The 13,161-nt window shown below is 37.8% G+C and overlaps 1 protein-coding gene across 2 annotated transcripts in view; it reads left to right on the plus strand.

Annotated features, from left to right (window-relative positions):
* The window catches only part of Nyap2 (neuronal tyrosine-phosphorylated phosphoinositide-3-kinase adaptor 2), a 174,503-nt gene that overhangs the window by 115,257 nt on the left and 46,085 nt on the right, over positions 1 to 13,161 (plus strand). For both annotated transcript variants that reach the window (XM_087209323.1, XM_087209324.1), the window contains one exon: positions 10,594 to 10,697. In XM_087209323.1, the coding sequence (XP_087065449.1) occupies positions 10,594 to 10,697 (104 nt within the window). The remainder of the gene's footprint in view (positions 1 to 10,593; positions 10,698 to 13,161) is intronic.

Genomic DNA, 13,161 nt, shown 5'->3' on the forward strand with positions numbered 1-13,161 from the left:
CCGAGTTCTATCCCCAGTAAAAAATAACAACAACAACAACAACAGAAACTTTGACTTCTTTCTTCAATACCCCAAAACGCCTCAGAGATAATAGAATTTCTGTTATAAAATGAGCGAGCATTGCTGTTATTAGAGATCAGACTGCATTTCCTGCCGTAGAGGCCTTGACCCTTGGTCTTAGGTGGGTCTCGTTCCTAGGCACACATTACTTAGATTGTGAATTTAATATCCATTTGATTCAAGGCAGTGTAAGAACCTGGTCGTTGAAATAGAACATGATACTGAGGACCTAAAATTTGTGATAAGTGTTCATACTTTTTCTCAAGATGTTTACTCATTACAAACTACAAAAAGCACAAATATGAAGAGGAAATGTCGTTAGTACTATGAGCAGTTTTGATTTAAGTTTCGTAGTGGCAAACAGTTCTTAAAGCAGCACATTGAGTCATACAAAATTTAGCCTCAGGTTTGCTTGTTTGTATTTTATGATTTAGAAACAAAATGTACATTTTTGGATACTTCAAATGACCTTTGCAATGCATCTATTCTTAATGCCAAGCTGATGGAAAGGATTTCCCCCTTTGTCTGTTGTGTTTTTAATGCTGTAACACAAAGTGAAACTTCCATCACCATGGTAACACACATTTGATCCTGATGCAAATCATGATGTATGTTTTTGAGTTTTATATCTTAGTGGGTAGATTTTCCTTCTTTATGCAGTGATTTGAAGATAATGATCACATTTTGCTTATTAAATAGATAAAATATGTTGTTTTTACACATCTACTTAAACCTGCTTTTGATGGGAAATAAAGTGTTTTTAAAAATAAAAGTAAAATTTCATATTTGGCTAAAGCGATGAAGATCCTAAGGATATTTTAGAAATTACATATTACTACAAAAGAAGCTGTCAAATTTCTTTAAAAACCAGTCAAAGCTACACTACACAATGTTGCCATCTAAGAAGCAGCCATGCACCAAAGCACCTTGGGCAGCCCCATGGAGAAAGTAGGGTGATTTATGCTCTTTCTGCAGAAGATGGTGAAAGACAATGGACATCCCAGCCCTTCGCATCACAAGAAGGAATATGATGGGTATTCCCAGCTCAGAATTCCTGCGACTCCCTTTCTCTTCTCTGCAGAATGGCTCCTGTAATTCTCTTCGTCCACCTTTGGACCATAAACTACCCACCGCGTGGCCACCTCACTTTCCTCTGGGTTTTAGTTCTTCACGAGAATTCCAGTGTGCCCAAGAATTAGCAATTGCCCCTATATCAGTAGTTCTTTTTTGCTTTAATTTGACCCTTCAGATAATGCTGGACCCTCAGTCCATGGCTGTTGGATTCTGGGAATCATTAGCAACTGTGAAAGTGTCTGCTATTTCCTCAGAGAATTCTGTGGATAGAGGCAAAAAGAAAGAGAAAATCTGCTCCCAGAATGGATTCCTAAATCCTGCTGCTATTATTTTCCTTTTCCACAGTCATAAAATAATCAAAGCAATTGTCAGAGTTGGGTTTTTTGTTTTGCTGTTTTCTGGGGTGGGGGTGGGGGGTTGCTTTTTTGTTTTTTTGGCAGGGGGTACTGGGAATTGAACTCAGGACCTTATGATTGTCAGGCAGGCACAGGCCCACTGAGCTATATCCCCAGCCCTAGATTTGTTTTGTCTTTGTGGCTCACATTACCCAGGCCTATCACTTTCTTAGAGATTTTTTTAAAAAATTGGTATCTTTTTAAAAATTGTAGCACCAAGACTCAAAAGGAAATTGCCATATTAACCTTAATGAAAATTTTACAAATCAGTACGAAGTGTGACATTAGGTTAATTTAATTAATTGCTCAATTGTTTTTTACCTATGCCAACCATTACATTTGAAAATATTCTCTAGTCTAGATTGTCCAGTACTTTAAGAATCCTAAGTGTGTGTGGTTACCATTTAGAAATGATAACTAATCATGAATTAATAGAATTACTTATGTCTAACGATTTCAAATCAAAATTATAAAAATGAGTTCACGGTATGCATGTGAAAAAATTACATTTAGTGTAGGGCATAAGGGTATCATGCATGTTTTCTATATGACAAGTGATGAAAGCTTTAAAATAAAGTGTTTGGTGCCATGTAAATTTAATTATAGTTCTGGTAAAACTGTACCTTATTACTCAGGTGCTGGTGTATCTCAAATAGCATATTATTATTTCAAAAAGTGACTTCCCTAGAAATTAGTGTTTGTACCTGGCATACTTTGGTGTATTGGGGAAAATCAAGGCCTTACTGACACTTCCATGTAGCCCAGAGTCATTCATTGGAGACTTTTCAGCAGCATGTCTGATAGGACCTTCATAACATAATATCTTAGCTAGTACAGCAAAAATATGGTGTATTAGAAAAAAACAAATCAGGGGAAAGATATATCTCTGAAAATTGCAACTTATTTTGTTTCTTTGATGTTAGATGAAATGGCTTTTTGTTTGTGTGTGTGTGAATATAAACCAGTCCTGCGTATGTGGGTGCAGGTGTTGAAAATAGTCACTTTTCTTTGCTTTCTAAAGCAAAGAGACCACCAGTACTCAGTAGAGTAGTACAATGTTGGGGAGGTTATCCTGTTTCATACTCAGGGACGTAATCCTGGACAGAAATCCACCTCACCTGAGGGGAAAGATAAGAAATAATTCATTAAATAAAAAAACTAGCCACAAAGCGATGCAAGCTTGTATTCATTAAGAATTAAAAAAAAGAACTAATAACTTAGTCCAATGACTTCTTATCTAATAAAAAGAAAAATGACAGTGAGATACTACTGACCACGAAACACGTTATGCTAAGGATTTGATGTTATGCTTTTTGTCCAGATGTTGGGCCAAAGCCTCAGCACTCACAGGAGGGGCTTCTGAAAAGAAGTTGAACCATGGGGGCAGCATAGCTAAACGTGATCCCTGGAGGTGTGGCTTGGTCAGAAGGGGTGGGTCAGAAGAGCTGGTGTGACCCAGAAGGAGATTCTTCCCTCTCTGGCTCCTCGCTTCCTTCTTGCTTGCTGGTTGCTGTGATGTGAGCAGCTTTTCCTCCATTATGCCTTTCTTCCAGGCCTCCCTGCCTTGGAGCCAGTGGATTACAGAATGAAAACAGGAGCCAACACGAGCTCCCGCTCCTTTAAGTGGTGGGTGTCCAGGGTTGTGTCCCAGAGATAAGAAAATGACTAAGACACTTGGTAATAGTTTAACTCTGAAATGTTAAAATGAGTGTGCTCCTTCTTTCTTCTTCCTCCCATCTGCTCCTTTACTTTTTTCCTTTTGTCTTCCTTTCTTCCTTTCCTCTCCTCACTGTATCCCTTTCTCTCTCACACACACACACACACCTTTTGGGGTATTTTTTTCTTGTCCTCTTTACACCTGATCTTCACTGTAGTTGAATAAACAACGTCAATTTCTACATACATAATGTTGTTGACAGTTTTCAAAAGCAGGAAGAACAGACGGCTTCCAGTTCATAAATAATCTTCTCATAGGATGGATTTTTCTTTGGGAAGGAAAGCTCTATCTTATATTTCTTTTTAGACCTAGGTCTATGTTTTGGATCTCCAAAAGCCTTGACAAAATTCATATTAAAATTCAGGATGAATTGTAGTGCCATGGCTCTTAAGCCTCACTGTTCCAGAGTGAGAGAGTCTGCATTTCCAAAGGTAAGTGAGCTGGACAATTTCACTTTTATGTCACAGGCCTCGAGGACTCCAAGAAGCTTGATTATAATTAAATCTTTTCTAGTATTTTCAGGGCTATTTTCTGTAATTCTCTAGTCAATTAATCATCAGTGGACACAATCCCATAAGGATTCATGCCATCAGTTTGGTCTCACAGACACCATAAATTCCAGATGCATTGAAGTAACAGGTCATAAGAAAATGAAACGAGGCAAAATGAGAGAATTCTTGCAATTTAAACAATGTCCCTACACGTGAGATACCATAAGCGCCATTGCTGTTGTATGCATGTGTGTATTCATCTTCCTGTGTATGTACGTGCACATAAACAGTTTATGAGAATAACCTCCTTTCATGTATGCAGGCAGAGTCATAACTACCTGAGGGATGTGGGTTACCACAGGAAGTTGGGTGGCAGTTTAAATTGATCCATCCAATTGGTGGTCAGTGGTGTATAATACAGTGCCTAAGGGGATTTTATAAAACAAGGCATGACTCTGACTGTCATTTGAAGGAGCAAAGCTTTTTCAGATCATGATGAAAATTTGGAGTTTGTTTGGATTTTGGTGAGCTTCAGTGCATACATTAGAGATATCCCTGTCTACAGTGAACGGAAAGAGTCCAATTAAGTCAAAGTCTGATTGGAAAACCCAACAGGAAAATTTAATCCTTAAGTACCATTTGATGTAAAAGGCTTTCAGCTTTGTCAGATAATCTCTTTTTGTCAGACAATGCCTTCAAAATAAACTTGAAAAGAACCTTATAATAAATAAATATTATTTGCTATCTTTTTATTTCTCACCCCATGTGACTTAATGTGCTAACTGATATGGAATATATAGAAACAATGACTCATTATAAAGGTATATCAACTTTAATTTTGATGAATGGTTGACATTATTTTATGTAACAAGACCCTGTAAGGTATGCAAGGATGTATTCTGGTAAATGAAGATCATTTTTCAGTTACAGTTGTATTTTTGTCTATGTCATCATATGATAGACTCATTTAAACAATCCCAGAGAGAGTTCAGTGGCATTTTCAGGAATAGATGGGCAGATATTTGAATCACTTGCCCAAAAATAAGGGCAGGATTTTGGAAATGGATCCCAGAGGATCATGTCCCTTTGATGGGAGTCACTGCCCTAATAAGTATGGGAGCCAGGCCTGAATCCAGCCTTATATTCTGTGTTACCTGTTTACTTCTATTTATTTTTAGAAGTTGTGTTGACCTTTCCTATGTTAATCTGAGTGTCCTCGGTGAAATAAAAATATGGAATAGTTGAATACTTGTTATATGGTCCCTACCAGAAAAATGCTCAAAACAAAAGCAAGTAGTACAAGCATTGTATATGTGCTAAGGAAATTCAGAAGAGAGAAAGAGGAGAATAAGATCACAGAATATTTTAAAGAAGAAGTACACCTTGAACTAGGTCTTAGAACAGGTAAGATTTCATGTGATGAAAGTCTATACATAAGGGCCGGGGATTTAGCTCAGTGGTTCCAGCGACTGCCTGGCAAGTGCAAGGTCCTGAGTTCGATCCCTGGTAGGCTAAAAGGGGGAGCAAGTACATGTGGATCCCAAGAAGGGAGACTATTATCTATGTGCTGAGGAGCAGGGAGCCATGAAACAGAGTGGACTTCACCAGATGCATCAGATCGCAGGGGACTTCCAAAAATTAGCTTTAATTTCTAAACCGTGAAGTCTAAATTTTGATGACATTATTAAGGAATAATTGGAAAAAACTTTAACAAGGTGAGTGACCTAAAATAATTCAAGAAACTCAGTCTGACGTTGTGTCCAAATTACTCTGTAGCAGAAAGGTTATGGAGCACAGATTTCTGAGATATGATTTGAGATAAATACAGAAATAATTGCAAAGAAGAAAAGCCAGTTGCCAACAGGAATAAATTTATAGAGAAAAGAAAAGAAAAGTCTGAAGTACAGAAGTACAAGATTTGTCCAGAAAAATGGAGGTGGTATTTGTGCTATACATGGTGAAATCAAGAGAGACCCAGGACATGGAGAGGAGGCTCTGTCTTGGTTCCCATAGTGTTGTGTTGCATTGCCTGGTGTGCAGAAACCACTGAGACTCAAGGCCAAACAACAGCATGGGGAGAGGACAGAGCTCCAGGAGTCTGCATATGATTCAACAGGGAAAAGATTACATCACACGCCATAGGTATCAGGCAGTGCTCGCTAGAGAAACAGTTTTAACGCAAGACATACATACATAAAGATTTCCAAGGAAGACTCACAGTGGCCAGCGCAGTGCCAGGTGTAGAAGAGGGTAAAAGGGCTGCCTGTGTGCTGGAGAGCTGAAGGATCCAGTCAAGGGTTGAAGGCCTGGAGCTCCCTGTAGTGTCCCGTGTGAGTCCCTGTCAGGAGGCCGAAGGGTCTGTACTGGAAGCCAGGAGAGGGTGTCCATGGTGAGGATGGAGACTGGAGCTTTCCTGAAGAGACAGGAACAAGCCTTCCTTTTTCATTTCCCTTTTATTCCACTGGTTGGTGCCACTCACACCCAGCATGGGTCTTCTTAGTAAATCCCTTCAGCCACATCCAGAACTATGGGAATCCAATTTAGTTGGTTGTTTCTTACTCAAGTTGACACAATCAGTTAACTATCACATCATGAGAATGATGTTCTAAGGAGGAAAGGGCAGAGTGGAAAGAGAAAGCAAGGGATAAAAGCAAACAGGACAGAAGGAGAAGAGAGGGGGAACTGAGAGTCATAGAAAAAGGAAGAGAAATATAGTCAATTTCATTAGTGTAAGGGTGTAGAGATAAGAGTGACCGTGTACATGTGTGGATTAGTGTGTATGTATACATGTGAGTGTGTGTTGAGGGGGTAAGAACCAACTTTTATCAAAAACAGTTGTTATATGCCAAGCATTTTCTTTGAACTTTTCAAGTAAGTTTATTCCATCTTTTACCTATGATTCACTCAAATTTTCCCCACTATCCTAAAAAATAGGATTTGTTTTTGTTATGGTAAACTTGTTGTATACTAGCAATAAAGTAAATGAGAACAATGCATTCAAAATACTTTTGATTTCTAGGTAAGTTAAAAAATAAATCTATGGCTTCAGCCTTCCGTCCCAGACCCATTGGCCTCCTGACATGGACTCACTCGAGACACTGCAGTGAGCTCCAGACCTTCAACTAAATCCCTATGTCCCCACTGTGCAGACAGACCCTCTGCACTCTTCCTCATCCAACTCTGTGGGTGGCCATTGGCTTCTACAAGTGGTCTCTCCGCATGCTACATATAGGACACACATGTGTAAATACTGAATAGTTTCTCTGGTGTGAGAAACTGAAAGTGTAAATCAGGACTAAATGTATAATAGGTAATGTGAAATAGGAAGAAAAGGGGCAAAGGGGAAGGAAGTGAGAGGGCTAGGGGAAAGGATAGAAGGGAATGGGATTAATATGAGAAAATGGAAAAATAGGAACAAAATCTTTGTAAATAGGGAGGACTGGAGGGGTTGAAGGGAGGGCTGGGCAAGGGTGAAAAATAAGAACCAAGAGAGACTATGTAAAGGTGCAAATTTCCAATGATGAATGTCATTATATTGTAGACCTAAAATGTACCAATGATTAGAATGAATAATCGATAATGTAAAATAGGAAGAAAAGGTCCAAAGGGGTAGGGGTAGTGGGAGGGGCAGGAGAAAGGAAAGAAGGGAAAGGAAAAATGATGAGAAATGGAAAAAATGGAAATAAAGTATTTGTAAATAGGGAAGGGTGGAGGGCATGAAGGGAGGGCTAGGAATGGGGAAAAAATAAGAACCAAGATGGATTATGTAAAGGTACAATTCCCAATGAGAAATGTAATTGTGTTGTATACCTACAATGTACCAATAAAAGAATTTAATACAAAAAAAAAAGGAAGCCTCAAGGCAATTAACCTGCTTGCATGGAAGCTGAAAGTATTTCAAGTGGATATTTCAGATAAAGAAAGTGCATTCTGCATCATGGCCTAGATTTGGAAGGAAAAGAGATTCCTTTCATGTCATAAGAAGCCTAGTCTTGGGAGGCATGCAACATCATCTCCAGTACATCCTGTGGGTTATCAGTGACAAACCCACTCAGATAGAAGAGGAGGGGAATTAGACTTCATCTCTTGATGGTGCATAGCAAGATCCACACAAGCATATAGTATGCTAAATAATATAACTGTGATTCATCCAGAACCAGATGGAAAGAACTACTTTATCAAAAGAAGAAAGAGAAGATTAGTAACAATATGAAAAGATGTTCGATATTAAATGCCAATAAGAAATTTCAAATTAAAACAACTATGAGGTACTACTATATACCTATCAGAATAATCAAAATCCCAAAACTCTGGCCATATTAAATACTGATAAAGATGTGAAGCAGTAAGAACTCTCATTGTGATGGAAATGCCAAAAGGCAAAGCCACTTGGAAAAACAGTTCAGCAGCATCTGACAAAAAGAAACATGTGTACTAGTGCCATAAGATCCAGCAGCATCAGGGTGTATATGAGAGCTCTCTAAACTTGTGATCCAATTTTGCTGTTCAAGTAAAACTAAACTCTAAAAAATAAAATCTGAAAGAGAGAGACTTCACATAACATAAAGATATCAATAAGAACCTAGTTTACCACTGTCCTCAAGGTAAAATTATCAGCTTAGCACAATCTCATTCTCAACTTTAATGAGCTCTTATTTTACGGTTCATCTTGAAGAGTAAAATTTTAACATAAGGCTTAATTAGAGGGAAAGACCAAAGGGAACTACTGACTTGCTAGAATTAAAGGGATTAACGGGGTAAAGGCACTAAGGAAATGCACTATAACAAGCACTCAGTCAATGTTAGCTATTCTTAACATTGTATGACTGAAATAATGTTACTTCTAATGCAGTCCTCCTCAAGGTAGGCAATAATGAAAATGACCAGAGGTAAAATATCTGGAGCTACTGTGAAGTGTTACTGTAATGAAGGAAAGGAAATAAATAGCTTAGTAAGTAGAGGGAAAAGTAAAATCCAGAGGGGCAGTTTTGAGATAGAAGAAATAAGACTATATTTGTGTGCTTTTAATTCCAATCTACAAAGAGATGGAAATGATAATATGTATGAGAGTCAAAGGATTATTTTCTGGATCCTTTCCCTTGAGTAGGAAATGGGGAATGAGTATATGAATGCAGACCACAAGGGAGGGTTGGCCCTGGACTAGCAAGGGTCTATCCCCCCTTGAGAGGGAGCTGGCTAGATAGACTCAGATGCTAATAGTTAAGAGTGTGATCAAGCCTACTAGATCAGAACCCAGGCAACCCCATTCTAGCAAGCTCCCTAAAGGATTGTTAATCTCCTTAGAGTTCGAAAATCACTGCTCTAAACAAACATATGCATTCACATACAGGAAAAACAGGTCCAAAGAAATGAAGTGATTATCCCATATCAAGCAGCTCTTTTGTAGCATAAGCAGAACTAGCCTCCATCCTTTTTGTTTTTACTACACAAAATAAATCCATAAAGTAAAACGTGAGCTTATATAGAGTTACTAAAGGTCATTCTATAACCACTCAGTCATTTGGACTTACAGGGACAATATAAATCAAATGTCCAGCTTTTACAGTTCCCCACAGAACAGTGGTGGCGAACCCGTGGCACACGTGCTGAAGTGTATCGCTGAGAGCTCTAAAAGGTTCACCATCACTGCTATAAAATATGACACTAATTTAATGGTATTAAAACTCAAGAGTTACTTGGCTTGGAAACACTCTCAAACTCCAGAAACACAAATATCATTGCACATAAATAATTCCATTTAAAATATCTGTTCAGCATGATTCATCTCTTTAAAAATAAAAAATACAATAACAACAACACCAAAAATAATTAAAAAAAATAAATCTATGGATCCAGAATCCTGCCCACTTCAGATATTACCATCCACTCTGTTAGCCTCTTTCCCAGGTGCAGCAGAACACAGAAGATGCTCTTGATACATGATACCATGATGCCTTATATTTCTTTCTATTTTCCAGCCAATGGTTTGAGATTTAATGTCTGTCTTTGCTAAGAAAATATAAACTTCATTAATATGTGGATAATCAGTGTCTTCCTAACCCCTGTAAGCTTAGCACCTTGCTCAGTGTGCATATAGTAGGCATTTGGGAAGTGTTTGTTGAAGGAATAAAAATTTAATCCATTGGAATTCCTGCAACAAACATTGCATGTCACCCTATAAATTCTCCAAGAAAGCTCCTCACATCTGCAGTTCCATAATGATGTGCATCATTTGTTGTTTAATATCTGTGCTCCTGGATAAGCTATGAGCTCTCCCAAGGTGAGCGGGAGATTTTGGTCACAACTTTGTGTCAAGCTTGTGGAATATAATAGGTATGAAATAAACCCCTGAAAGATTGCAAAGGTCTTAGAAGATAATTATAAAATTTAAAGTAAATAGAGATAGGGTGGTAACATTGAAAAAATGTTATATTGAGAGTGGTCCAGGAAAGAAGTAGGGAAGGAAGGAAGGAAAGAAGGAAAGAAGGAAAGATGGATTTGGAATGGATAAGACATTTTAGAATGTAAGAGTCCTGTGGACCAAAGCTGAAAATGAGGGATCAAAACCAATAATCACTTCATAGAATTTAACCCTAAATGGGGTAAAATGTGCAAGGGAACAATGGGTAAGCTTACGGAGATTTCCTCTTCATTCCCCAGGAGGTGATCTGTAAATAAAGCTCCTTTTAGAGCCAATTGTTGTGGAAGTGTTTAATCACCTGTCATTTATTAACAAACACCAGAAGCACTTTGCATATTCCCAGAACACACAGGAAAACAGAAAGGGAGACCGGAAGCCATTTCATCACTGCAGATGTTGTTCAGTTAATGTTTTGTCTTTCCTCCTTCTTCACAGAACCTAAAGTAAGCTGCAAATTAGGCCGGTCTGCATCTACATCAGGTGTGCCGCCTGCATCAGTTACTCCTCTCAGGCAAGCCAGTGACCTGCAACAGAGCCAGGTACCTTCATCGTTAGCCAATCGTGATTGACTTCCTGTGGTGCAACATGCCAAATGCTCCCCACCTCTGTCTGTCCTGTGCTGCTGTAGACGACTCTCTGCATTCCTTTTCTTTCCCTCTGTGTGTATGGGTGGGGATGCGTTCTGTTTTCATCCCAAAGCAATGTCTTTCTTCCTTGTGACTGGTGAAACTTTCTTTGCTGTTTGTTACCAAATTGTTCTTGTCTCTGATTTTCATCATTCTGTAATATAAATGTAGTAAACATGTACTATATGTATTGGCATAGTGATTATTTTAAAAAATTCTTTCTCTTTTCCATGTTTTGTGTACTTTTATACTGTCTGAAAATTTATCAACATTTGATAAATTTATCTACTTTGTTTTATGTAAATTTCTTTTGAAGTGTTTTGTCCACAATACTTTTCACAGATATTGTCAATCAGTCTGTATATACCTTTTAGCTCTTATCCTATTATACTGTAATATTTATGGCCATTTACTTTTATTTTTATTTAGCTTGGAGCATGATTGTAAGACTCTGTGAATATTGATGTCCTTATAAATATTCATATACCACTCATTTGAATTGAAGATGGCAGCTAGTCTTTCTTCTTAGGCCATGCAGACAAGCTGACCAGATAATCTAGATATTTACCAAAAGCTGTAGATTAATAAGGCAATCTATAAATAAATGACTTTTGTCTCTCATACCAACAATAGCAGAATGTTCTCAAAGAGGGAATGTAAGTGTTCGTGCATGGTAAATGAGATCTCTATTATCACTTGGAGGAAAGAGACAAGAAATAAAGGCATAAGCTAAAACATTATTTAATCCTTCCCAGTAAAGTATGTTTCTCTGTTGTTCATTTGGGTGCATGATTATGAATGGGAAATTTACTATGAGGAAAGCCACTGCACATGAATGTTTTATCTGTAACTCACCCAATAGGAATTCAACATGTTGACTTAATCTGTGAGGCTTAATTATTGTCGCTGTTAAGTATTATGGGTGTTAAATAGGATAATGTCATCTTGAAGTGGCTTCTCTCTGTTTCCCAGCTTTAATCTTGCATTCATATAACTTCTGGAGCAGCAAATTATAAAGCTAATGATGGTACCTCTACAGAAACTGCCCATTACTGATTAGCAAATTACATACTCATCAATTATTTTAAATGTCAGGCTATTTTAAAAACATAACTAGCAGAATAATTGCATTTTTATAATGAGAGACATTGTGCACTTAGTGTTTTTTACTGGGTTTGGTATGCACAGTATTTGATTTATGAATATGTGTGATATCTACAAACATAATAGCTTCTCTCAAGGATGACCCAATTGTCATTGAGAGTTTCCTGTGTCTTAATTTCAACATTTAAATGCCTTTATAACTAAATGTAGCCATCTTAAGGACCTTTTAGATATAAAAGAAGTAGAAACAAGAAGACACTGAAAACAGCAATACAGCCTCACTAAGAGAAACTGCTACCTTAGGTTGATTAAAGACATTTCAAATATGTTGTATTTAACAGTATGTAAAATTTAAAAACACTGGACACAAAAAGGAGAAAATTTTAGCTAATTGGTAGAGAATTACATTAATATGATGAATTTTCCAAGTACTGGACATAATCTTTGCCATAATATTACCCTAGGACAGGGGTGGCAAACATTTTAGTGCCCAAACTGCAATCCAAAACCCACCAAGTTCCAACACTGAAATTAAATCTGGATACTGAGGTTTTAGTTTAGAAAAACAACTCATACATTAACATCTTTTGTCTTAAAAGAAAACCAAATGACACATGTGCCATAGGTTTGCCACTACTGCCCTAGGAGTGGTGTTTTGGTTTTTCCTAATTAGCTTTAAGTATTAGCTTTTTTTGTCTTGCATTTTCCTAATTAGCTTTAACTAATGCACCGAAAAACCTTCAATTCTCAAAGAAAACAGGTTTCTAGGGGAAAATTCCAGAACAGAGACAAAGTTTGTTCTTTATACCTTCACAGTACAGCTCTGCTCACCTGGTGGGATGTTTTTCACTCTTGAGAATACAGTGATGTGAGAAAAGCCCTCACATCTTTTATGTGCTGTCAATCTCTTTACCCAGTGGTAGAAACTCTAGTACATGTTCAGCTCATCAGAGGCTCTCAGGACTGAGTGAGAATCTGCCTTCGGGTTCTCTCTGGCTTCTGACCAGTTGTAGTGAGATTTTCTCCTGTTTGCTGGAGATGGAATGGTAAGCAGAGCCCTGATGGAGCCTTCTTAAAGGTGACTTAATAGACAACTAAAGTAAAAAAAAAAAAATACTCACTGAAGCTCTTTTTATGTAATTTCTGTGCCCTCAGCTAAGTGGTGACTGAGCTGTCTCCAAGTGATAACCAGAATGACACTGCCAACACTGTAGTGTTGAAGGGTCTTTAGATCAGTTGAATTTAAGAATGGACACTCAGTGCCATCTAAGAT

Source organism: Heterocephalus glaber, unplaced genomic scaffold (genome assembly GCF_053883595.1).
Source record: "Heterocephalus glaber isolate CG9 unplaced genomic scaffold, H.glaber_assembly_v1.0 deba00001004, whole genome shotgun sequence".
Classification (NCBI taxonomy): Eukaryota; Metazoa; Chordata; class Mammalia; order Rodentia; family Bathyergidae; genus Heterocephalus; species Heterocephalus glaber.